A 22,589-nucleotide genomic window follows, 5' to 3' on the forward strand; every position below is an offset into this window, starting at 1 on the left:
TGTTTTTTTTATCCTGTTAATCATCTTGTGACTCTCTCAGATTTACTGAGGCCTGTTGATAACCACCACTTTATTCCCCTAATGTCTGAAACCGAGAGAGGAGCTCTGTCTTCTTCCCTCCAGGACGATATTTGGAAACTTCAGAAAATACAGGAACGTTTGGGAAATGAGGAAAAAAAAAAAAAAAGTGGCCTTTTAAAGTTTCTCTTGCAATAATAAACTCCACATTATTAATAACACCACTGTTATGGAACAATATCAATAAATAGCTGCTGTGTTTGTAACTTCCAGTTTCATTCAGCCATGGACGGATTAGAAGCCTTCACATAGGAAAAGCCCCCCCCCCACCCCCACCCCTCCCTCCTACTTCTTCACAGATGGATGCATCATATATCATGTTCCCCTTCAAATAATGAGCTTCCTCTTGTTTTTGTGGACATTGTGCATCTTATTGTGTATTTTTGTGTTTTTGTGTGTTTCCTTGCAGTCAGTTTGAGTTTCTTCGTGGTATTTTGTGTGTGTTTCGTCTCGTTGTGGTCGTTTCGTGTAACTTTCTGTTGCTCACTCTTCCGTTGGGGGTTTCATGCACCTCTGAGGGTGGTTTGTCTCGGGGGGGGGGGGGGGGTTCTGCCACCCCTGGCCCCCACTGGCCCCGCTCCTGTACGCTGTCACTCACACAGTCAATCTGTTTCATCTGTTTCTCCGTCCTCTCCAAAGCTTCTGTAAAACCCTGCTGTTGTTTTATTCTCTCCTGATCTCTGCCAGACACCAGCTATCACACAATCCCAGCGTCTGTTTTTAAATGTGAATCGAATGTGTTTTTACAGACGTGAAACACCGGAACGTCTCAGATGTAATTTGAAGGGAAAGGATTTAATCACAGCTGTTTTATTTTTCTATTAATAAGATAAGAATGATCTCTCTTTCTCTGGGTCTTTCTTTCCTCCTGCTTTTACCATTTATGGAGGAATCTGACTTTTGAGGTCGGCCGGAGGAATGTATAATAATCTTATAGCCTTGTGCAGGTGGAAATGATATGCACTGTATGGTTGAGCTTTAGCTATGTTGTTAGGAAAATTGCCAGCAGCAAATTTACAGCTGGAGTGGGATTTTGTTTTGTTAACATACTGCTCATCTTGTACGTGGAGGTTCTGACATGAACATTACTCTCCATTAGGCAGTTTTTATTGCTCTTATTCTGAAATGCACAAGAGTGTTAAACGGAAACTTTCCTGCTGAGACTGCAGAGTGAACGCTGAGCTGCTGAACCAAGCGGGGAAATGCTTGACGTGATGACGACGTGATGTCGAGGTCACCGGGTCCTCTACAAGCCTCACATAGACACCCAGTATGAAATCCAAACATCTCAGAAAACGTATGGAGTTGGAAAAAGAAGAGATCAGGAACGTCCTGAACGTTTTAATGTTGGGATGGTTGATATCAGTTGAACTACGCACGAGATGGTGGCGACCAAAAAAACATAGAGAAGACGAAACAGGAAAGTTTTTTGGATTCAAGGAGTCAGATTATTCTTTAATCTGTTCAAAAGCTGAAACATAAAAAGACTATTCACAAGTTTTGATACGTCGTGAAAAGGTTGATGATGATACGATCAAAACATAAAGGTTACGTCTCTGTCAGCTGGTGACACGTGTGATGTAATAAACACGTCGTTGTACGTGACAGTGATGGTTTATAGTCGTGTACGGTATCAAACACTGAGGCTGAAGAGATTCTGGTGCATTGAAAGAAATTTGCCGGCGATCGTTTTCTTACAACGACGACTGAACAATAGATCGTGACCCTGAGCTCCGACCGTACCAGCAACATCATCATGCCTGAAAAGCTTTTTGTAAAGGTCGTTCAAACATGTTCTCAGCGAAAACAGAAAGAGTCTGTGGAGACGCGTGTGAGGGCAGAGACTTTACTCACTGTAGAAATCATTAAGCTCGCTCCTTCTTCGTCCTTGTTACGCCTCCAAAGATTTCTTTCTGCACTTTGCATGGTTTGTAGGTGTGAGTGAAGGTCGAGCCTCAGACGTACTGAGAATAGTGATGAAATAGGAACCAGTGCAGATTTCTCAGTATTCTCTCTCCTGGCTGGAAATTGTTTTTAAAAAAAACAAACCCCGTTATCTCAGAAGTTGTGGATGTTAAAGAACTTTCAATGCTCCGAGATAAGAGCTGGGATGATGAGTCACCGGGTCAAAGGTCGTGTACGGGAACTGTGCTGGAGTTCAATAGGTGACGGGGGACGAGAGACATCGACAGGTTGAGGAGAAGATAACGTGTGAAGTGAGAATGAGTCTGTGACTCCGGCTCCATTAAAACCCACTTCTCACACTGTCGATGGAACAAACTGATGAGTCTGCCCACATTTACACTGGAGGTGACATTACCTGCTCCGGTCATTGTTGAAACTCACTGAAGAGTGAGAGCGTGTGTAATTATTCACCACTGGAATCACAATTATCGTGTTTCTGTGAACTCGCCGCTGCTGAAATTTCAGAAGCAGTTATAAAAGTATAATCATGTGAGAAGCTTTTTTCATTTTTGCTCTCACCACTGGCTCATACATTTATTTTTAAATCCTTAATTCACCACCTCAGAGTCGCACTGCGACAATAACAGGACAATCTGATGTAGAATTTCAAAGTAAAAGCCCTTGAGAATATCATATTTTCACTGTTTCGGTTGAAGAGGAGGAGATTCTCTCTGAGAAGATGTTAGAGGTCGGTGAGTTACTAGCCTGGTAACATTACATCAACAAGAAAGGTTAGCCTATACACTAGTGATAAATGTGACATGTGACGAGTTCTGTGTTATCTTTGATTCCTGCCCTGTTGTAATGCCACTGACGTTGTTTTGTCTCGTAACGTGTGGATCTGCTTCCTGTCCGTTCCACAGCAGCAACAGCAGAAGGGACATAAAAGCAGAAAGTTGTGTTAAAGTCGACGTCTCCTCGTAAACATTTAGAAAACCTGCATGTTTCTATTTCAGCCCTCGGGACGCTGGTTTCTGTTTTTCTGCTCGGCACAGATAAGCCTGAGCGGCAGGAAGCTCCATAATAAACAGGACCATTAAGTCTCTGGCCCTTAATGGGATTCTATAGAGAACTGTATGTAATGCACCATGACTTCTAAATCACATCCCATACATTATCACCACAGACGGCAGCTGATACAATCTGCTGCTCCGCTCCGGGCTCAGGTTCTCAGGGTGCGGAGGGTTCCACCCACGTCCTCCTGGAGGTTCTGCAGCTCAAGACGAGGAACCTGTTCGATATGTTAGGAAACATGTTTATCAGTTGAGGGGCCAGAGACGGGGCCACATGGGCCCCTCAGACCCCAGCGCTCGCCCCGACCAGATCCACCTGCTGCTTCCGGCCCTGGACAAACACAGTAACATGTTTATTTAAATGTAAACAGATGCGTTGTGATCTGTGGCGACTGTGGCAGCTGAGAAGGTCATTTTGCTTTTCTTCTGGGAGCTCGTTCCAGATGTGCGGAGCATTAAAACTGAACGCTGCCTCTCTGTGTTTTAGTTTTGACTCTGGGGACAGAAAGCAGAGACGTCCCAGACGAACTGAGGACGTCTGGACGGTTCAACCGTGACCACAAAGAGACAAAACAAAGACACCGAGAGACTCACAAGACTTTTAGTGACATGAAGACTTTAACACATTTTTATAAACGTGCTCGCTCTGGATTTCTCACCTTCATTATTTTTATCTGTTACTGACTCACACTTAATGTTCTACTCTTGTTTTTAATGAATCTTCAGTCGTTGTTTATTTGCATTCATCTAACTAACATTTTGCAGATTAACTATGTTAAACACTGGACGTCTTCAGGTCTTGTTCTTTATTAACAGACAACGTGAGTTTAACTGAGTTTGTGTTCTTGTGCTCCTCAGCAGTCAGTCGGTCACTTGTTGGACGAGCTCGGTCTCGGTGTGTTACTGCGTCAGACAGTCTGAGCTCCTGCTGATCACCGTGAAGAACGAGTCTCAGCCTGATGATCTGCTCAGTGCCAGCACGGCCTCCTGAAGGCTTCAGAGGAGGAGCTCTGCTGTCCCCTTGTGGTGAGAAACACAACAGAACCTGCAGAAGTTAAACCAAGCTGCAGCCTCCCTGCTAAACATATTATTTCCTCTTCTTCATTCTGCTTCTCCTGCAGACTTCAGATCAGCATGCCGCTGCTGAAGGTGTCAGGAAGCTGCTGGAGGATCACTGAGTGTCAGAAGAGGAGAACTCTCGCTCCTCCAAGGACACAAATCCACAGGTGAGACTGAAACTGAATCCAAACCTCACTGAGCATCGAGCTGGAAATAAAGTAGATTCCAGATGTTTTTATTTGTTAACACATCGGTCTTCATCTCCAAGCCCCAGATTCTAAAGAACTTCTGTTTACATCATTTGATTGGTAGAAGTTTGTTCCACTGAATTCCAGAATCTAGTAGAACATCAGTCACTGAGGTTTTTATTTGAATCTGCACCAAGTTACACTCCGACATCAGTCCTCTGATTGTTTTCATCAAGAACACGAAGTATTCTCTGAGGAATCAGAGTAAATGTTGTAAAAGGTTCGATCTCACGTCAAAGAACAAGTTCTTTATTATTTTCTGTCAAACAAAACCTCAGAAACAATGATGATTCAGAATACAACTGAAAATGATTCATATTATTAATACAACTGTTAATGATTTTTAACAATCAACCGATTATTTTATTTATAAAATGTCAGAAAAGATTAAAAAAAAACATTTTCATCATTTCACCCTGAACTGTTGGATTTAACATAGAAAACTGTGAAACTATTGAATATTTATTTAATCTAAGTATCTATCACTTTCAGTAGTACTATTATTATTATTATTATTATTACTACTAATAATTACTATGAAGTTTTCATCAGAGTAGAATCCATCAGGTGATGTTAGATTCACATTGAACCAGTAGATGGAGACAAATCACCTGAATATATATATATATATATATATATATATATATATATATATATATATTCAGGTGATTTGTCTTTTTATTATTTTTTAATATTTTATTCTGTTTATCAATGTTCTGTTATTAACCTTCATCTTCTTGTTCTGCTGTTTGAGTCTCTGTGTCTTTGAGGTTGTTCAGGTGAGTAGTTTTCATATAAGGTGTTTAAACCTGGGGCCTCATGCTGGAGTGAGGAGGCCTCTGCCTTAGTGCCTATGAGCAGGTGTACAGGTCCTGAAGATTAGTGCGACAGGTTGCTGTGTTGTTTCCACTTTGTGTGTTTGTGTTTGTTTGTGTGTTTGTGAACCTCTAACTTTGTGTAGTTTCTCTGCTGAACAGATTCTGATGATTGATAAACTGAGTCAATGATCAATCATCAGACATTCATCTCTCTCTCTCTCTCTCTCTCTCTCTCTCTCTCTCTCTCTCTCTCACCCTCTCTCTCTCTCCTCTCTCTCTCACCCTCTCTCTCTCTCTCTCCTATCTCTCCTCTCTCTCTCTCACCCTCTCTCTCTCTCCTCTCTCTCTCTCTCTCCTCTCTCTCTCTCTCCTCTCTCTCTCTCTCTCTCCTCTCTCTCTCTCTCTCTCCTCTCTCTCTCCTCTCTCTCTCTCCTCCCTCTCTCACCCTCTCTCTCTCTCTCTCTCTCTCTCTCTCTCTCTCTTCATTCATTTCCATTCACGCTCTTCCGTCACTGGTCAACGCAGCTGTCAATCGCGTCTGTCTCTAAGTCCCGCCTCCAGCGCGGACACACCCATTTCCTCACCGGCGGTTTTTTGCGTGTTAATTATCTCCGCGTGCACGAAGGTGAGGCTGCTCCGCTTGTGCACGTGCGTGTTAAAGGTGGAATACCGACTCTCACGGAGGTGTGCGTTTGCATGCGCGTGCGTGCGTGGTCCGTTGCATTTCCACCTAGTGGGCGTGTGCCCGGTGCTCCCTCCCTGCAGCCCGGTGCATGTGCGTGCGTGCATGCGCGCTGCAGCAGATCCTCCTGCTCCTCATTCATTCACCTCCTCTTTTCTTTTCCTCCCACAGGATGATGAGGTGTGCACGTGTGCGCGGGTCTGCAGCAGCAGCCGTCACGGTCGCGAGTGGGTAATTTCTCAGTGAGCGTGCGTGATTTTGCAAGCGCCTCCCCTCTCTCTCCTCCCTCCCTCCCTCCCTCCCTCCCGGCTCCTCCTCAGCGTGGAGGTGCGCGGCCGCTGTGGCTGTGTCGCTGCGGCACTGGATGGATCCAAACGGGCATGTTCGCCGGTGAAGCCTGGGGCCGTGCACGCGGAGGGAAATAAACATTTGCTGTCTACCTGTCGATCGGTCACGCGCGCTGCGGAGACATGTCCAACTCAAACAAAAGCAAGAAGGACAAAGAAATCCTGGCGGAGTACGAGAGTCAGGTCAAAGGTAAGAGCTGCAGCCAGTGTCACACCCACCCTCTCTCACCTACACACACACACACACACACACACCTGACTGCCTGCATGTTCAGCACTCATGCACACGATCCAGCCCTGTGTGTGTGTGTGTGTGTGCGTGTGTGTGAGCTGACACCTCACCATGAGACGTCAGGATTTCTGGGTTCATCCTGAGTGCTGCATGGCGCCTGAGGGGGGAGGATGGGTTTTGTAGGTGTGTGTGTGTGTGTGTGTGTGTGTGTGTGTGTGTGTGTGTGTGTGTGTGTGTGTGTGTGTTCTGCAGAACCTCTTAATCTATTTCACCCAAGTGTGTGTGTGTGTGTGTGTTTTAGCAGGTTTTACTCTCAGACCTGGGGCGAGTGTGTCCTCTTCCAGTCTTTCTATTGGTATTCCTCTGTGGCTGTGACTGCAGCAGTGTGTGTGTGTGTGTCTGTGTGTCTGTGTGTGTGTGTGTGTGTGTGTGTGGGTGTGTGTGTGTGTGTGTGTGTGTGTGTGGTCCCTATGGATCACCTGCTGCTAAACTGGTGACATGTTTAGGTGATGATGATGAAGATGATGATGACAACATCAGTCCTGAAATAGTGGTTGCCATGACCGTGGGACAACCCTCTCTCCTCCTCCTCCCCTCACCATGGTTACCATCAGCCCTGTTTGACGGACCAGTGAAATGACCTTTCGTGAAAACTCTAACGGCCTCGTTCTCTCTGAACCAGAGGCGGAGATGCAGGGTTTTGTTGAGCGCCCGCTTCTTCACCTGCTGTTCGGCTGACACAGTTCAAAATGTCCGACCTTTAGCTGCGGACACCTGCAGCTGCCATCGGGACTCAACCTTCTCTCTTTTTGTTCCACCTCACATCCATCCCCCGTCTATATTTATTCAGCTCTTCCTCGTGCCGCCCTCAGCTCGCTCTCACCACATGGCTCTTCACACTATTCACTTGTCACCTACGCCCACGACATCACCACCACGGCGGCGGCGGCGGCGGCCATCGCTTTCAGCCTCTAAAAGGAGCCTTTAAATCCACTGTCTCCTCTGAGTGACTGGGAGGAAACGTGCGTTCTCTCCCCTCTTCCTCTCGTTCGTCTCCTCCTCTCATTCCTCTTTTTCCCCGTCGGTGTGACACAAACACACTTGAACGCACAATGAATCAACACAGACTTTGAGTGATTAAATTTAATGGAGAGTAGAGGAGAGCATTACAGCCCCCAAATGAGGAGTGTGTTGTTTGTGTTTGTGTGTGTTTGTGAGAGTGTGTGTGTGGCCCTTGCTCTGGCTTCCTGCCAAAACACACTCGGGGATGCCCTGCGTTGTAATGACCACTCAAGATAAAGCCCCCACGCCCCCCCTCTCGGCCGCCCCGGCGCTCTCTGCGTCCCTGTCGCCTCCTGCCCAGAGCCAAACGTATAGATCCACTCTTGTAACTATGTGCTTTCCAAGTCTGCCTCCCTGCTCTGGCTCCTGATTGGTCGATGCAGGGAGGTGGTGTGTAATGTACACACAGGAAGGAGCCGCCGCTCTCTCACGAGGAGGTGGGGTCTGCTCGCTGAGGTGAGGGGAGCCTTTTGGAAAGGTGGCGTTATCATTAAGCTCAGTGCTGACGGCACATATTTGTGTGCTTGATAACGCTCTGGTTTAAGTTGCAGTGTGCGTGCGCTGCTCCCTCCTGGTGTGGCGGACTGTCACCTCGCCAGCGTGTGACACCTCCTCTTCCTCAGAGAGATGAGAATCGTCTTAATGAGAAAATGCAAATGATGAGGGGAGAAGGAGAGAGAGCTGCAGGAGCAGAGGAGAGACAGACGCCAGGCAGAGATGAAGTGTTTCCTCCTCCTGCTGCTGCTGCTGCTGCTGCGGCGGTGGTGGTGGTGGTGGTGGCGTCTGCAGCTCCTGTGTTTTTGCCTGCGTGTGCATGCAGGTGATTAGTGACCTCACATCTGAATACCTGCAGGACGGAGAGGCAGATGAACAGGGAGGGAGGGAGGGATGGAGGGAGGGATGGAGGGATGGAGGGAGGGATGGAGGAGCAGGAAAATGAAGTGACTCTTCGCTGAGTAAATGTTCTGGAGCTCCGACTCAAAGGCCGTGAACAGTGTGTGCGTGTGTGTGCATGTGTGTGCGTGTCTCCATTTGTTAATGATGATCCAGCAGTACTTTACCCCTGTGTCCTTGAACCTGGTCGGTATGGCAACGGCCAGCTGCCTAATCTTGTGACATCACAGCAACATACAGGACGTACATCAGTGAGTCAGTGAAAAGATGATGTCATGTTTTACATTCACAAACGTCCCTCTTGAGTTTTTTTATTCTGATGTTTAAACTAAAGAATTAAAGCAAAAGACTCGAGTCCAGATACAAAACCACAGATTTATTTACAATCTGTGAAACAAACATAAAACTTCTCCTCATTATGGGGGGGGGGGCGGGGCACAGTCGAGGTTTAAACATTAGCGGAGGATAATTAATGAGTCGGTCACATGATCAATCACCAGCAGGAGGTGAACGCTCCCTCAGCAGGATCCTCACAGGATGGATGGAAGTCGACCCTCTGACGTTAGGTTCAATTAATTTGACTCTTTACTTTCTTGACCTAATTGATAAACGGTCTCTGAAATGTCGTTAAGTGAAAACAGTGGATTACAAGTCCAAGGTCACGTCTTCAAATCGTCTTCTGTCTGATGAGCAGTCCAAACGGTTTCATCTGGAACTAACAACCAAGGAACCAACGACGAGTCACTCACCACAATCATTCTCTGTCTGTGAAGCTGCAGCTCAGAGTCGATTCTCAACATTTCACATCTTCTGCAGCGCAGAACATTTTCAGGGCGGAGCTCCACGTATCAAGATTTCATTAAATTCATGTTAATCAATGTAGCTACGACTGGAAATAAATAAATGTTGACTTTAACGTTACCTGATGACGGCCCTGAACCACAGGCTCTAAATGAAGATGGCCGACGTGACAACTCCCCCATAGTGAAGCCAAAGCGTGTCGATCGCCACCTGCTGGCTGGCTGCGGTATAGGTCATATGATAGGTCCGATCCTCAACTTTGCCGTTATCGTCCCTCGCCGCTCTCATAGTGTTGAGCACCTCCGCCATAATGCTGAGGAGATGGAGGCCGAATGAAGAACCTGTGATGTTTGTTGAATATGTAAATGAAGGACAGATTTGCAGGTGGTCTTTACTTCCTGCATTTTAATTAAAAGATAAATCACGATTTGAAAAAGATCAAACTTGAAGAGGCCGTTTTCATTTGAAATGAAATCTTCAGTCGGAGCTCTGACGGACACAGTAATGATTTGATGGTTTCGCATTAATGCACCTTTTTCTACCTTGAAGGGTTTTCTGGTATAAACCGCCTCAGACCAGAGCTGTGTGCACAAAACAACCATGAATCTCATTTACACGATGAATATCCAGATTTAAATCTGCGTTGCTGACGTTGAAAGCCCCGAATGTAAAAGATTCCGTGTGTTAACTTCAGGATGTTTGTTTGCGTCGTCCTCTTCCCTGGTTTCATGCTTTGACCTTCAGTGGTGCGTGACCTGAGCGCTTCGTCTCCTCCTCCAGAAGCTTTTCAGCTGGAGTCAGTCCAGAGATTCTCACCAGACAAACTCTTTTACGCTCGGTGAGTTCTTTCTCTGCGTTTCCGTTTCCCCGTGTCAGAGTGTTTTCGGCTCATTGTGACTGTAGCTGGGATCAAACGTGGGCCGAGTCTCCTCGTCGTGGGTGTTACGAGGACGCACGAGGAGGTTTCTGAGGAGGAGAGGCGTTTCAGACTTCAAAAGGTGAAAACGAAGCGGATTTCCTCCTTTCACTTTCAATTGACTCTGATCCAAGCAGAGGAGTTCCATTGATGTTATCTCAGCCGCTCCGTGGATCTGCTGGAATCCTCGTCCTGCTCCGCAGAATAAAACCTGCTTCTGTTTCTCCTTCACACTCTGAGCTGCTGCCAACCGTTATTCTCATTAGCAGTTAATCAGATTCTCTTCTTGACTGATGGATTTGTTGTGGTTTATACTTTGACTTACTTTGAAACTGGAGAGATTTTTTATTTACTCACAAAATCAGAAAGTTTGGACGATTGAACAAACAACACTTACTCCTCATCTTTACGGGTTAGCCATCTTTAAATCTTCTTCCTACAAACCTCAAAAATACTATTTTCCCATGACGCTTAAACTCACCTTTACGTTGTTGAAGTTTATTTTAAAGTAGTGATCCCATTACGTGAAGTTGTGATGGGAGATCAATCAATATTAGTTTCTGTTTTTAGAAGAAACCATCCGGCTTCTTAAACGTGACATAGTATGAACTGGTTGTCTTGTGACGTAAGACGTGGAGACGATGACACAACCTCACACTTTGTGTTTATGTTTTTCTATTTTCTGAAATCATATCGACAAAATGTTTCACACAGAAAAATAAGAGGCAGGTTAATTTATAACAGAAACAAGATTCTGCAGCTGTGATTACTCCCGGATTCTTGTTTTCTTCTCCACTGAGGATTTTAGCCGAACAAATGATTTAATCTGCGTCTCGGCAGCAGCTCGGTCTCTGCTGAACATTTATGTAAAGAGGAAGTGAAGTTTAAACATTTACCGTCTTTGATGCAGAGTCTGAAATCCCCACAGAGCCCACGAAGAGATTCACAAGAAAAAGACTCAAAGAGTTCACACACAGAGCATCACTGCTTCAGCTGCACTGCATCACTGATGCACTGCTGAGACTATCTGGTCTGTGAGTTTTACTGTTCGCCGAAATACTTCATCGCAACAATCACGAGGTGCGTTCGATGTTCGCTTAGATAAACGTCAAGAACACGTCAGACGGAGAAGTTGAACCGGTGGAAACGTGTTGAGCGTTAATCGGACAAACGTCAACGATGATGTCGTCTGAAACAAAAAGAACCTGCTGGGATTCTTGGCCTTTTTCACAGATGCCGCTCGTTTCTATGACGACTCAGCTGCTCACGATGGAGAAGCTGATCTGAGGCAAAAGAAAGTGTTTCAAATCAGAGACGTGAGATGGCAGCCATTTTAAATTAGTAAGATATCGACAGCAAAACGACACCAGAAGACACACACACACACACAGACACACACACACACACACACACACACAATAATGGAGTTTCATAGAATTGTGGGTACCAATGGCCATGCTGTAGAAATCTATGAAGCATGTCCGGCAAACTGTGTGTGTCTGTGTGTGTGTGTGTGTGTGTGTCTCAGTGTGTGTGTCTGTGTGTGTGTGTGTGTGTGTGTGATATCGATGCAGCAGATTCAAGCTCTTCACCTTCCTCATCACATGGTTCACACACAGTGTGTGGTTGCCAAGACAACAGGTAGTGGAGTGGATAGAGCCCCCGAGGGGATTGGTGTGTCTGTCTTTGTGTGTGTGTGTCTGAGAGAGAGAGAGAGAGAGAGAGAGAGAGAGAGAGAGAGCTGGAGTTATCATTGTGTATTCTGTGCTCGCTCTCCTCTCTCTCCCTCCTGCTGCAGATAGATTCGACTCTGAAACAGCACAAGCGCAGCCAGGCATTACCATGCTGACTGTGTGTGTGTGTGTGTGTGTGTGTGTGTGTGTGTGTGTGTGTGTGTGTGTGTGTGGTCAGAAGATGTCGTCCAAGGTGACTCCTCAGTGAAAAATTGTCAGTTTGTCTTCATCAGCAATTTTTAAAGGAATGGAGAGACGGTGAAAGTGAAGTGAGGAAGAAGAAGAAGAAGAATAAGAGCGATTCAATGACAGAAAATAAAAACATTCACCATTTCCAGCTTTTTACATGTGATGATCTTTTTATATTGACGTGGATCATCCTTAATATCTCAGTATCATCTTCCACTATCTCAGTCCTGGTCCCTTCATGATGAATCCACTTTTCTCACATTTAGTTCGCTCTCGTCGGTGAAATCACCAGGAAGTTGGCGACAGACATAATTTCCACCGAAGCACCAACAATGTGCCTCACGCCTCCGCCTCACTTAGACGAACCTCCCACCGGCACCTGTGCAAAGTGCCTCCTGTGCTGGTGCCACACACACGGGCAGAGCAGATCTCAAGGTCAGGACGATGCCAAAAGGTCAGAGCGCTGGTCGTTGGTGCACCGCCACAAAAAATGGGGCCTGTGATCTTTTCTTTTTTTCACTGCACGACAACAAGAAGATGATGGAACCAAATAAAAGCAACGACGGATAATCTGATGTCTCTGTTTGGGAGAAATGAAAAATCAATACATGTCATGCATCACGAGACGGAAATACGACGGCACAATAAGCACAGACGCCTTCGAAAGCGTGTTCTAGTAATTCTGCTGCAGTGGATCAAACGAACAACATCCGTGTGTTTGTTTGTGTGTGTGTCTGTCTGTGTGTGTGTAGATGTGCGGACGCAGTTGGTGGAGCAGCAGCGTTGTCTGGAGCAGCAGACGGAGATGCGGGTCCAGCTGCTTCAGGACCTGCAGGACTTCTTCAGGAAAAAGGCCGAGATCGAGACGGAATATTCCCGAAACCTGGAGAAGCTCGCCGAGAGGTTCATGGCGAAGACACGCAGCACGAAAGATCATCAGCAATACAAGTAGGACTGTGTGTGTGTGTGTGTGTGTGTGTGTGTGTGTGTGTGTGTGTGTCTGTGTGTTCTTGCTCTGTTTTAAACGATCCGTCTCTCTTTCAGAAAAGATCAGAATCTGCTCTCTCCGGTCAACTGCTGGTACCTGCTGCTGAACCAGGTTTGTTTCTGCCTCCGACTCTTTCGCGACAAGAAGCCGAGATGTTCCTCACTTCTGTTTTTTTCTTCTTCTTCCCAGGTGAGGAGGGAGAGTAAGGACCACGCGACGCTCAGCGACCTCTACCTGAACAACGTCATCACGCGCCTCACACACATCAGCGAGGACTCGGCACGCCTGCTGAAGAGGGTGAGACTGTTTTCATTTTGTTTCCCTGTGAAGGACCCGAGCACCATCTGTGTCAGAGTGGAGAAACACTGGTGCTCCATCAGGACGGCCCGACAGCTCCACATAAATAAGAGGACCTGACCACACACACCAACAAATGAATTCATAAGTGAAACGAGGGAAATGAAGCAGCGCTCCGCCGCCTGCGCTCAGAGCGAATTTCACTCTCATGCATTTAACAGCCGACCGGTCTGGAGGAAGGAGTTATGTGGCGGCCCGGTGCCACATTAATATTACATTAAGCCAAAATGACTGAGGAATTCCAGGATGAATGAATCCCACAGCGCCCGCGGAGGAAACATCAGCTGAGCCTGTCGCCATGGCCACGCAGCGGTCCGCCCCTTTTCTCCAGCTTTCTGAGAGGATGCTTGAAGACGGGGAAGCGACGGGGTCGTACTGTTTGGAGCTGCCGGCAGCCGCTGCACTTTAGTCAACATGAATAAAAGACGAGCCGGAAGATGAATAATGAACACGCGGAGCTAAAGTTGGAGGAGGTGCCGCCGCGCGTGCACGTGTGTTTAATTTGCTAAACTGTGAGGAGGCGCAGGGAGGCCCAGGGGAGCACAGACTTTACTTTGCATTAGAATCAACTCTTCTACTTAAAGACGCTGTTTGAAGATGCAGAGCGTGCAGTGGTGGAAGTACTTCACTCTAGCGTTATACTTTGATTTATACTCCGATTCTTCCTTTAACCAGACGTAATAAATATCTTCACGATAGAGATGAACCTGCAGAGCTCAGCGTTTATCTGAGCGACTGTAAATAAGTAATGGACGACATTCAAATCGTTAGAATAATCTCCCCTGATCTTTAGAACGTGACGCAGACGCTGGTGAATCATTTTACCTCGTGCGTGTATTCACCGGATGTTTCCCTCCTGCTTGTGTCTTTCAGAGTAAAGAGATCATCTTCCAGCTTCAGGAAGATCTCATGAAGCTCCTGAACGAGCTTTACACCGTAAGTGGAGCAGAGGGACAGAGAGCCCTGAAAACTTTTAACGTCTGGTGATGTGCAACTTTTTTTTCATGTCTGTAAAAAATCCTTGCAGGAGAATATGTGTCTTTTCAAAGCTTCTCGTCCAAACTCTGGAATCAGATTAGTTTGGACCTCGACGAATAAAAGCCGTCGTCCCTGACTGAGCGTTTGTGTTAATGAGGGCTTCTGTTACCCAGGTGATGAAGACATATCACATGTACCACTCGGAGACGGTCAACGCGGAGACCAAGCTGCGTGAGGCGGAGCGTCAGGAGGGCCGCGTGAAGGGCGTGTCGGGGACGGGCGGAGGGGTGGAGCCTGTGTTCGGCCTGCGGATAGAGGAGCGCCACCAGAGACGCAACGCCGCACGCAAGATGGAGAAGATGAGAGAGAAGGTACGAGGTCACGTCCATTCACCACATGAACCTCTGCAGATGTGATTGATAGCGTCATGTTGTCATGTCTGTTTCTGTCTCTGCCAGCGGAAGGCAAAGTACTCGGAGAACAAACTGAAGGCTCTTAAAGCGAGGAACGAGTACCTGCTGACGCTGGAGGCCACTAACGCCTCCGTGTTCAAATATTACATCCACGACCTGCCGGACATCATAGACGTGAGTAGACGTTCACTGAAGATCTCAAATCGTCCTCTGTCATCTCTACTGTATATGTTTATATTACACATGTACTCCTACTGTCCCTCCACCCAGTGTTGTGACCTAGGGTACCACTCCAGTCTGAGTCGGGCTCTGAAGACCTACCTATCAGCCGAACTGAGCCTTGAGGCCTCCAGGAGGGCGGGGCTGGAGGTGCTGGAGGGCGCCGTCGAGGGCCTGGACCCCGCCCGCGACAGGCAGCGTCTGCTGGGCCTCTACCCCACCGCCTTCTGCCCCCCGCAGCGCTTCAGCTTCCAGGCCCACATGGGCGACGCAGTCAGTACATCGAGTTTGTAAAAACATCTGGAAGTTGAAGTTTGATTTATTTCAGGAGGCAGAAGAAAGAGAGAGAGTCGAGAGATTGTTTTTCAAACATCTACGAATAAATATGTTTCAAGAATTAGAGACATTACTCTTCCTCACAAACGTCGACAGTTTCCTCTTCCTCTGCATTTGATTTTCACTCAGACGCTCAGTTTCTCTGAATAGTTTCTGGAGTTTTCTCTGATCGCCTCGTTGTCGTCTCACTTCCTGTCAGGTGACCCAGATCGCCTCCCAGCCTCAGGTCCAGGCCGAGCTCTCCCTCCGTCTCACTCAGCTCCAGACCCGCCTGGCGTCGCTGAAGATCGAGAATGAAGAGGTGAGACGCACAAATGTCCATCGATCCATCTGGAGGACGTCGACCTGGACATGTTGTCAGTCCATCGCACAAAAACACAACAACAATACACTGATCCAGCGTCAGAGCGTCCCGCCTCTGTCCCTCCAGCTTCTGACACTTCGTCCTCTGCTAAAAGCTTCTCATGAGAAATTCAGACGTTATTTTCTGACAGTAACAAACAGTTAAGAGGATTCACACACTTTTAATGAGGTGATCATGTAACAGATGCAGCCTCCAAAAATAAACTGGCACCATCTGAAGGCGACGAGCTGCTGCGGCCGTGGCCTCCTCTGTTGTCAGCAGCCGTCGACTCACCTCGGAGGGCAGAGGAACCAGAAGAGTGTGGATTCATTAAACACACAAACATGAACGCACGTCAACGCGCCCTGGTTATTGCACACAAACACTTTTGCAGCTGATATCTTTGCTGCAAATACAAACGCACTGAGTCTGCGTCGTAGCAGTTGCGCTTGAGCGCTCACACTCTTCATCAAACATTTAGGAAAATGAAACGCCACCGTGAAACAATTACAAATCCATAATTCATATCTCGTGATCCGTGAAGCCGTGTGCACTGAAGGAAATCATTTTTGATTTTTACAAAGTCGAGCTTCTGCACAGAGTCAGCAGAGAGCAGAAGTTGGATTCTGTGGTAAAGTGGGAAAATAGTTTGACGTGCAGCTCAGGACCTGTTTCTATCAAACTTCAGTTTCTCAGTGATGCAAAGTAAAAGCTTTTCTTCTCCTGATGTGATTGATATTCAGGAGATTTATATATTTGAAGTTCAGGCAGAGACATTGATCATAATGATGTTTAAACAAAACTCAAAGGGACAATCGTCCTCTTGTTGTCTCTGTTTTCTTTCCCCTCTCCAGGTGAAGAAGACCTGGGGTGCGACCCTGACGACGCTGCAGGACGTGACGGTTCTGGACAACTACGACGTCTCCCAGAGCTTCACCCACAGCCCGTCCTCCGAGTCGGTCAAGTCCAGCGTGTCGGACGGTTACTTGAACAAACCGAGTCTGGCCAAGAGACGGGCCAATCATCAGGAGACGGAGCTGTTCTACTTCAACGTGAGAACAGCAACACATTAAGAACAAGTCCAAACAGCGGGACGCACACTGAGACCAGTGTTTTTATTTTGTCAATCCTCAGAAGTTCCGCGAGTATCTGGAGGGGAGTAACCTCATTTCCAAACTTCAGGCCAAACACGACATCCTGACGAAAGCTTTAGCAGAAGGTGAGACCGACACAAAGTGTGTCACACAAACACACAACCACCACCATCATCATCATCATCATCATCTCTGACCTTTAAAACTCCTCCTGTCTCTTCCTGCAGGTTATAAAGCTGATCTGCTAACCACGAGGTGAAGCCTCATTTCATGCCTCAGTGCACATTTTCTCCTCACGTTAATGATAACTGTTATTTCCCATCATGCAACTTCACTGTGACAGTGAGACTCTCCCTCTCCTCTTCTGTCTGTTTCAGTCGTGGGCGTAAGAACTCTCACAGCAAACACCAGGTAGACTCTCCCCTCCACCGTCTCACAATCCAAAGAGGTGAATATGAAGTAAAGCATCAACCGTAACTAACACGAGTTGTGTTTCTAGGACTCAACCAAAGCCATACCCCTGCTGGTGGAGAGCTGCATCCGCTACATCAATCTACACGGTGGGTTCTAGTCACTTAGACGTCGATGTCGAATCTACGATCTCGTAACAAATATATTTCAAACTAAATGTGTTGTGTTCCCAACAGGTCTCCAGCATCAGGGCATATTCCGGGTGTCAGGATCTCAGGTGGAGGTCAACGATATCAAGAACTCCTTCGAAAGAGGTGAGAGGTCACCTGAAGGTCGCACGTTCGACAGCCCCGTGGGGTTAAAACCCCGGTTGACTTGTTGTGCGTCTCGCTCAGGTAACGACCCGCTGATTGACGAGGAGAGCAACCATGACATCAACTCTGTGGCTGGAGTGTTGAAGCTCTACTTCAGGGGTTTGGAGAACCCGCTGTTCCCCAAGGAGAGATTCAACGACCTCATCTCCTGCGTCCGTGAGTGAAGTCGTCTTTTTCACTGTTGATGTGCGAGACACTTGAGCTGCTTTCAGACCTGCAATGCACTCTGGGTATTCTCCTGAAATTCTCCAGAGGGGCCGAATGTAAGAACAAAGTCTGTTGCTCCGGATATTTTCCTTTTACTGCCAAGTCCCTTAGTAAAATGAGAAAACGTCCCAGTGGACGTGTAGAGGAGAAGAGGAGTCGCACCAAGGGGGCGAAGACGAGGAGATTCCAGAGCGAGAGTCTTCACAGGACAAACACGAACTCTGGAGAAAGTCAGGATAGAGTTGACGAGTCTGAAAACAGCTTTTCTGTGACCTGGAGAATTAACTTCCATCTGCACAGAGCTGCTGCTGTGAAGCCCAGAGCGTCTCTCTCTCTCTCTCTCTCTCACTCTCTCTCTCTCTCTCTCTCTCTCTCTCTCTCTCTGTCTTCAGCTCACACTCGCTTCCCCTCTCACTTCCTTTGTCTTTGCGTCTCATTATTGTCCCTTTGTCTTTCTGAAAGTCATCCCCTCTTCAGCAGAGATATGGAGCCGGCTGCTTCTCTCTCTGTGAGGCGGTGGAAGTCTTGACTGTGTTTTTTACTCTGCTGCAGGAATAGAAAACCTTTACGAGAGAGCGCAGTGCGTCCGTAAGATCCTCCTGGGCGTCCCGAGGGCGACGCTGGTGGTGATGCGTTATCTGTTCGCCTTCCTCAACCAGTGAGTATCCGCTCACACGCAACCAGCCACTTCACAGTTAATGACAATCGCTCAATTCTCTCCATTTTCCCAGAGTTCCCGCGTGGCGTTAAAGCCTGACGATAGGTGGAAGAGGCCATAAAGCTCTTCTGCAGCGAGGGGGCGAAGGTTTGCTCGCTCACATCGAGTAGAGACGATAAAACTGAGCTCGTTGAGTCTGCGCAGCCTCTCGCATGAAAACAGGATGAGAGATCAGTTGGGATGGAGGCGTGTGATGTGCAGGTGTGATGCATCCGCTGGATTTATTGACGTGTTTATTAGCAAGGCCACGAGGTTCATTCACCGTCAGCGTGGTTCAGACACGCTGTTTTTATTTCCATTGATATTTAACTTCCTGCAGGAGCTGGAAACAACAACATCCTGAAAACACAACCGTGCAGAACATTTACAACCTGGAACAACTTTCATAACTTTGAATAAAATCCACGTGTCCCTTAAAATGTCCATTTGTCTGTTGACGGCATGACACCGTGTTATTAAGAGTAAAGTGTTTCTGTCCTCTCAGTCTTTCCCAGTACAGCGATGAGAACATGATGGACGCTGGGAACTTGGCCATCGTGTTTGGCCCCACCCTCCTGCCCACGCCGGACACGCTGGACCAGGTGGCGTGTCAGGCGCACGTGAACGAGGTCGTCAAAACCGTCATCCTGCACCACGACAACATCTTCCCCGACACCAAGGACCTGCCCGGGCCGGTTTACGAGAAGTGCATGACCGGAGATCAGTACTGGTGAGACCCACAGACCAGGAGACGCTGAAGACGTTTCATTGACAGACTGTGAACTCAGCAGCGTCTCCTCCTCCTCCTCCTCCTCCTCCTCCTCCTCCCTTTGTTTCCAAGTTGAATGAAGGAATGAACAGCATCTCTCTCTCTCTCCTCTCTCCCGCCAGCGAGAGTCCGTTCAGCGAGCCGGGAGCGCTGGAGGAGGCCGAGCCCGACGCCGGCACCGAGACCCAGACCAGCGACGAGGGTACGCCTGACCCCTGACCTTCACACAATCGCCCACGCTCTCCCATCCCGCTGTCTCCTGGTGGAGAGGGGTTGCCAAGGCAACTGCAGCCATGGCGACACACACCCCCAACCACCACCACTCTCTCTCCTTCCCTCCCTCGCTCCCTCAGTGCCTTCTCCAATCCCTCCCTCCTCCTCTCCTCTCCTCCTCTCCTCTCCCCATCTGATTTACCAGAATAGACTTTTTTTTTTAAACGCCCTCCTCTGATTGGTCGGGCCGTGGGAGGAACAAAGCCCTCAGAGACGGCTGATTGACAAGTTCAGGTTCACCTCTATTTTCACGTCCCTTATCTTCTTTCATCCTCTCTCTCTCTCTCTCACGGCAGAGGGCGAGGGCGTGGAGGCGGTGGCGAGGTTCGACTACGTGGGCCGCTCCGGCCGCGAGCTCTCCTTCAAGAAGGGAGCGTCGCTGCAGCTCTTCCAACGAGCGTCACATGACTGGTGGGAGGGGCGACTCAACGGCAACCACGGCCTGGTGCCTCATCAGTACATCGTGCTGAAGGACAGGCGAGTGCACGGCCGAGAACATTCGTACGCTTTCGAATATTTTTCACACGTTTTTACTGAAGATCCCTTTAATTTCAGTTGTGACACTGTGACAGATAGAATTTAATACGTTCTTGTGAACGACCACGTGGCGGCTCCCACGACTGAAGCCAAAACACCTCGATCGCCCCCTGGTGGTTGGCCGCAGTATAGGTCACAAACAACCTTTTCTCGCTGCACAGGTGAAATTAATTCACACCATTAAAGATGTTCGTTCCTTTAATCACTTTATTTTATTTCTAAAAATGTATTTTCACCATGAAACCAGATTCTCAGCTTCTTCTCAACACAAGTGTCTCGTTCTGCTCAGTGACGACTTGTTTTCCCCGCTCGACTTCACGTCCTGTTGATGAACAGAGTCACTAACCACAAGCTATTGATCGTTTAATTGATGATCGGACTCCTCTGTTGCTTCAGCTCCTCCGGTTTCAACTTGAATTCAGAGCGTCTCCTCTTTCGTCCTCAGGGCCGACGTCATGTCCGACACTCTCAGTCAGAAGGCGGACAGCGACGGCGGCAGCAGCAGCACCGACGACAAGAGGTCCAGGAGCGAACTGAGCTCCCCCACCGACATCAGACCTCCGGAGACCTTTAACAGGTCCGTGATGTAAGACACCTTCCGTTATCAAGAGAGCAGAGGGAGAACACGTTCGCCATCTTGTTCTCTCACCTCTAAAAATACCTGAGAATTTCATCGCGCTGTTCTCGAAGCTGTTTCTCATGTGACTCGCTTCATCGCCTGAAAGCAGCATCTCTACTTCCATGTTCACAGTCGTCCCCGACAACACACGTGTGAAGATGTGAGACAAAAGTCCGACTGTAGAGAACAAACCCCTGGAAGAAATATTCAGAAGAACAGGCGCCATTTAAAGTCCTGAATTCAAACGAGTGTTAATATTAATATTAATATTATTATTATTAGTAGTAGTAGTAGTAGTAGTAGTAGTAAAATGTAAATGAAATAGAAATACACAAGTACATACAAGGTCAAGTACAAAGTACTTGAGTTAATGAGTTTCTTTCCACCGCTGTCGTTTGCCTCAATCATCACGACAACTTCTCTGCAACAGTCGAAAGTAAAAGTGAATTCATCGTCTTCTCTTCGTCTTTTTACTTTTCTTTCTTTCTTATTTTAATTGTTTGATTGTTTTATTATTTAGCAGCTGATGATGTCATGTTGTCCGCTCGTCCTGATCTCAGTCACAGGAGGAAGAGAACCGACGGTTTGTTCCGACGTCCGCTCGGCCGCTCCAACGACAACCACGGGAACGGGAGTGTGATGGAGCGAAGCTCTCCGCCCGTGACGGGTCACTTCAGTCCAAGGGAGCTGCTGCTGGGGCGTGGTCAGGGCTTGACCCCGCCCCTCGACAGCCCAGAACGCCGCCGCCGCTCTGCTGCCGTGACGATGACCGTGAGCCGACATGATTCGCTGCGAAGACCCGAGGACACGCCCATCCGGCGCTCAAGCAGCGGGCAACACGGCTTCAGTGACTCCCATCGAACCAGAGGACTGGACCCTGACACACTGGCACAGGTACACACACACACACACACACACACACACACACACACACACCTACACCTACACAGTTCGTTAAAGAGAGTTTCTCCTCGCTCGCCCTGCAGGACATCGAGGAGACGGTGACGGTAGCGCTGGGCGAGCTGCGGCACCTGGAGCGTCAGGGCTGCCGGCCGGCGCCCGACGTGGTGCTGGACACTCTGGAGCAGGTGAAGAACGGCCCCGTCACCACCTGCTCCTCCGAGTCTCCCAGCCCCCACAGCACCCCCAGCACCCCGGGCACGCCTGGAACCCCGGGCACCCCCGGGACCCCCGGGACCCCGGGCACCCCGAGCCCCCTCAGTCCTCTGAGCCCCATCAGCCCGCTCCCTGGGCCCCCGCCTGGACCCCCCAGACCCGCCAACCCCTCCCCTGACGCCCTGGGCTCTTTCAAGCCCGTGGCAGCCGCCCGCATGGGGGCTCCGCTGAGACCCCCCGCCCTGAGGCCCAAGCCGATAGTCCCCCCTAAGAGCAGCACCCCGCCTCTGCCCCCACCACTGGACAAATCCTGCACCATGTGAGCCAAACCAGGCCGATAAGAGGCCGAATCAGGCCGACCCGGGCCAAAACTGGGCCAGAAGAGGAGATCAGGGTACTGCTTAATGTTTATAATCAACATGAGGGTAGAAAGGGTAGAAAGACGAGAGGGTTTTAATGTAGTAATAAAATATAATATATGAGCTATGATATGATATGCCATGATATTTATGTGTTGTCAGGTCGGTGTGTACTCTCTAGGTGTGTAGGAGTTTTCTTTCTCCATGTGTTGAAGCATTTATCAAAGGTTAGCTAAAGGAAGGAGCGTCCTGTGTCCGAGGTCACAGTCAGAGAGACGTGGGGACTGAAGTCCAGCTCCAGTAAAATGTAGTTTCAGTGACGTGAATGTTGGCTGTGCTGTCATGACGATGAAGAGCTGCTGTTTTCTTTGAAAAAAAAACAAAAAAAAAACTATCCTGATTGGCTGCTGCATCTGTGACGAGGGAACGACGGGTCGGAGGGACGAGGACGCGGCAGAGCGA

General features: G+C 48.2%; 1 protein-coding gene across 2 annotated transcripts; it reads left to right on the forward strand.

Moving 5' to 3' along the window:
* The first annotated feature begins 6,200 nt into the window (after nt 1–6,200).
* Nucleotides 6,201–22,518, forward strand: LOC109643607 (SLIT-ROBO Rho GTPase-activating protein 1-like). Of its 2 annotated transcripts, none has more exons than XM_069519582.1 (23): nt 6,201–6,400; nt 12,790–12,985; nt 13,082–13,136; nt 13,215–13,322; nt 14,256–14,318; nt 14,534–14,731; nt 14,819–14,947; nt 15,044–15,265; nt 15,528–15,629; nt 16,526–16,723; nt 16,806–16,890; nt 16,993–17,020; nt 17,143–17,176; nt 17,265–17,325; nt 17,413–17,490; nt 17,572–17,706; nt 18,310–18,415; nt 18,960–19,184; nt 19,346–19,425; nt 19,793–19,973; nt 20,479–20,619; nt 21,213–21,546; nt 21,639–22,518. In XM_069519582.1, the coding sequence occupies exons 1-23, from the start codon at nt 6,334–6,336 to the stop codon at nt 22,089–22,091; spliced, it is 3,279 nt and encodes a 1,092-aa protein (XP_069375683.1). In that variant the 5' UTR covers nt 6,201–6,333; the 3' UTR covers nt 22,092–22,518. The 2 variants fall into 2 exon arrangements, with proteins under 2 accessions (XP_069375683.1, XP_069375684.1); XM_069519583.1 differs by having other exon boundaries at nt 20,479–20,610; nt 21,639–22,238.
* The last annotated feature ends 71 nt before the right edge of the window (nt 22,519–22,589 follow it).

This window comes from Paralichthys olivaceus, chromosome 23 (genome assembly GCF_024713975.1).
Source record: "Paralichthys olivaceus isolate ysfri-2021 chromosome 23, ASM2471397v2, whole genome shotgun sequence".
Classification (NCBI taxonomy): Eukaryota; Metazoa; Chordata; class Actinopteri; order Pleuronectiformes; family Paralichthyidae; genus Paralichthys; species Paralichthys olivaceus.

Coding starts and splice junctions, on each gene's coding strand:
- LOC109643607 (XM_069519582.1), top strand. CDS start 6,334: ATGTCCAACTCAAACAAAAGCAAGAAGGACAAAGAAATCCTGGCGGAG. Junction 16,891..16,992: donor GACGAAAGCTTTAGCAGAAG/GTGAGACCGACA, acceptor CTCTTCCTGCAG/GTTATAAAGCTGATCTGCTA. Junction 19,974..20,478: donor TACATCGTGCTGAAGGACAG/GCGAGTGCACGG, acceptor TTTCGTCCTCAG/GGCCGACGTCATGTCCGACA.